At 44.7% G+C, this 2,722-nt stretch overlaps 1 protein-coding gene across 1 annotated transcript; it reads right to left on the bottom strand.

Moving 5' to 3' along the window:
• Window positions 1-994: 994 nt before the first annotated feature.
• LOC119342230 (pentatricopeptide repeat-containing protein At4g20090-like) lies at window positions 995-2,489 on the bottom strand. The gene has a single exon (XM_037614077.1). It carries the CDS (start codon window positions 2,364-2,366, stop codon window positions 1,140-1,142), a length of 1,227 nt encoding a protein of 408 aa, XP_037469974.1. The 5' UTR covers window positions 2,367-2,489; the 3' UTR covers window positions 995-1,139.
• Window positions 2,490-2,722: the final 233 nt, after the last annotated feature.

Genomic DNA, 2,722 nt, shown 5'->3' with positions numbered 1-2,722 from the left:
AACCAGTTTAGTGCACCATCATATACATCTTGAGTGAGAGATAACATGCTATACTATTGATAGAGAAAATTGCAAGGAAAGAAACCTAAATTCATAATTTGAACAGACAAGAGAAAACTCTAAGCAACAGCTTCTCATGTACATTTTCACATCACTGGATAGAAACTGCCCAGATGAAGCATCAACAGAGAACTGCCAGAAATATTGAAGAGCTATGCGCAAATAAGTTCTTCAGATGAATGTAATACAATTGATCCACACTTCAAAATAGTAAGTCTATGCAATTAAAAATATAACCTACCTTGTCATGGAGAACTGGCAGAATGCATAAAAAATTTAGTAATAATGGCAATTCAAGCATCCGAAGAATCCAAGGCTGAAAAAATTGCTTCTCCAGTAAAAATGTTCAGGAAACATATTTGCTACCACTGTTCACACTTTACACGCTCCATACTATTGATGTGTCCGAAGGAAAGAAATATTTTTACTTGCTTCCCTAAGAAGTACTCCCTCCGTAAAGAAATATAAGGGTGTTTAGATCTCTACGTTAGTGATCTAAACGCTCTTATATTTCATTACAGAGGGAGTATGTAGTAGAGGATTGATGAAAGATACAGACTGTAATATGGTGAAAACAACGTTATTATACAATAGTACACATAAAACTAGTTCATCATTTGAGCGAATGTCAAGGAAATCATTTAATAATAACCATTGATTTTTAATAATATATTTTGAACTTAAGACAAGTCATAACAATATAGTATGGTCAAAACTTGCAAGCACCCCCATCAGTTCTAGGAAGAAGAGACACAGAGTCAGAAACAAATAGGTCAAGGACAACAGAAGATGAAGGACAAGTGATACTCATAAAGGTCTGGCAAAAGCATCACCATAGAGCAAATATATTTCTCATATAGGCTTAAGGGCATGCAGATAGGGAGACGAGGAGGTTGGAAATTCTCGAAAACAAGCATAATGATTAATAGCTATCACTTTATTGTGTCAAAATCTTGATATGATATGAATGAATGGGTTAGTACCACAATATTACAGCGTACAACAAATGGAGTTCAGAAAAACTCAAGCAAGTGTGTGCTCCTATAGTATTATCAAGAAATCATTGAGAAAAAAAATCCTCAGAACCTCCAAATCTCATCCCAACATTTGTCAATCACTCTCCAAACCCTCTTCCGCCGGCAAACACCTCTCACCACCATCTCCAAAATGGCAGCCTCTGGCACAATATACTTAGCCAGCATCACCATCATGACCTCCGCAGCTGCCTTATTCCTTTTTCTATTGCATAACCTCAACACTAGGCCCTCTAAGAACTCCCTCCCTTTACCCTGTCCAACCTCAATCTCCCGCAAGAAGGTGTTGCAGGTCACTGTGTCTGGATCACAACCATGGTCAAGCATCTGGTTGAGCAAGTCCATTGCCCTAGGAAGGTCCTTCGCCCTGAGCAACCCATCAAGCAATACATTATAACAGATAACATCTGGATCAACATCACCCCTTGCCAACATGTCATAGAACAGTCGTAGACCGCCATCTACCATCCCAGAAGCACACAAGCCCTTGATCATGGAAGTATAAGCAATTGTATCGGGTGCACAGCCACGACCAAGCATGTGCTTCCAGACCATCATAGCATCCTTTGATTTCCCTACATTGCACAATCCACTGATCAATATGCTATAGGTAACAGCATTTGGTGTGCACCCAGCACTTAACATTTCCTCCCAGATAGAAAGAGCCTGTGCTGAATCTCCAATTTGGAAATATCCCCGAACCATCGAGCTATAAGTCATGATATTTGGTATACATTTTGCCTCAACCATCTCTTCAAATAACAGTTCGGCCTTAATCATCTTCCCACACCGGGCAAAGCCATCAATCATCGCCGAATACAAAACAATGTTCGGCCTTACACCACTTGCTACCATTGTGTCCCACACTGTTGACGCCCTATCGACCTCTCCTGACTTGCAAAACCCAGTGATCACGGGCGAGAACACAAACTCATTAGGCACAAGACCCTTCTTCCCCATTTCCTCAGTCACCTTCCATGCATCCTCCAGTCTTCCACACCTCACTAGCCCATCTACAATTGCCCCATACGTCATCACACTTGGTGTCACCTCCTCCCTCTCCATTCTCCTCATGACCCCCATAGCCGCGCTGGCCCTGCCGCAGACCAACAACCCATGCAGCAGCACATTGTATGTCGCTGCCGACGGCACGCAGCCCTTCAGCTGCATAAAAGAAAACAGCTTGGCCGCCCCTGTAACATCTCCGGCACGCAGCATTGCACTCAACACAGGATTAAATGCCTCGGCGGCCACCGCCCCATCCACCACCATCTCGTGCACCAGCGCCACAGCATCATCAACCCGCCCTGCATCTGCGAGAGCAGACACAACCGTGGAATATGTGAACTTATCTGGCGAAATTTTCCACCCCGGAATACTCTCGTGGAGAACACGTAGGGCGATTTCAAGATAGAGCCGGTGGTTCCTTGGGACCAGAGAGAAACAAACGCACTTGAGGAGGAGGTTGAAGGAAAGCAGTGTGGGGGCGAGGCGGGGAAAGCGGCGGAGGGAGTGGAAGAAGAAGGCCGGGAGAAGGTGCGGGGGGAGGGGGAATCGGAGGAGGGCGGAGTTGAAGGAATGATGGGTGGTGGCTGCTGAGGTGGGCGGGCGGAGGAAGAGGCGGAGCG

Source organism: Triticum dicoccoides, chromosome 7B (genome assembly GCF_002162155.2).
Source record: "Triticum dicoccoides isolate Atlit2015 ecotype Zavitan chromosome 7B, WEW_v2.0, whole genome shotgun sequence".
In the NCBI taxonomy this organism is placed as follows: Eukaryota; Viridiplantae; Streptophyta; class Magnoliopsida; order Poales; family Poaceae; genus Triticum; species Triticum dicoccoides.
This window is presented reverse-complemented; position numbering and strand designations above follow the sequence as displayed.

Bases quoted from the DNA above. Each gene is read 5' to 3' on its own strand.
- LOC119342230 (XM_037614077.1), bottom strand. From the start codon at position 2,366: ATGGTGGTGGATGGGGCGGTGGCCGCCGAGGCATTTAATCCTGTGTTG.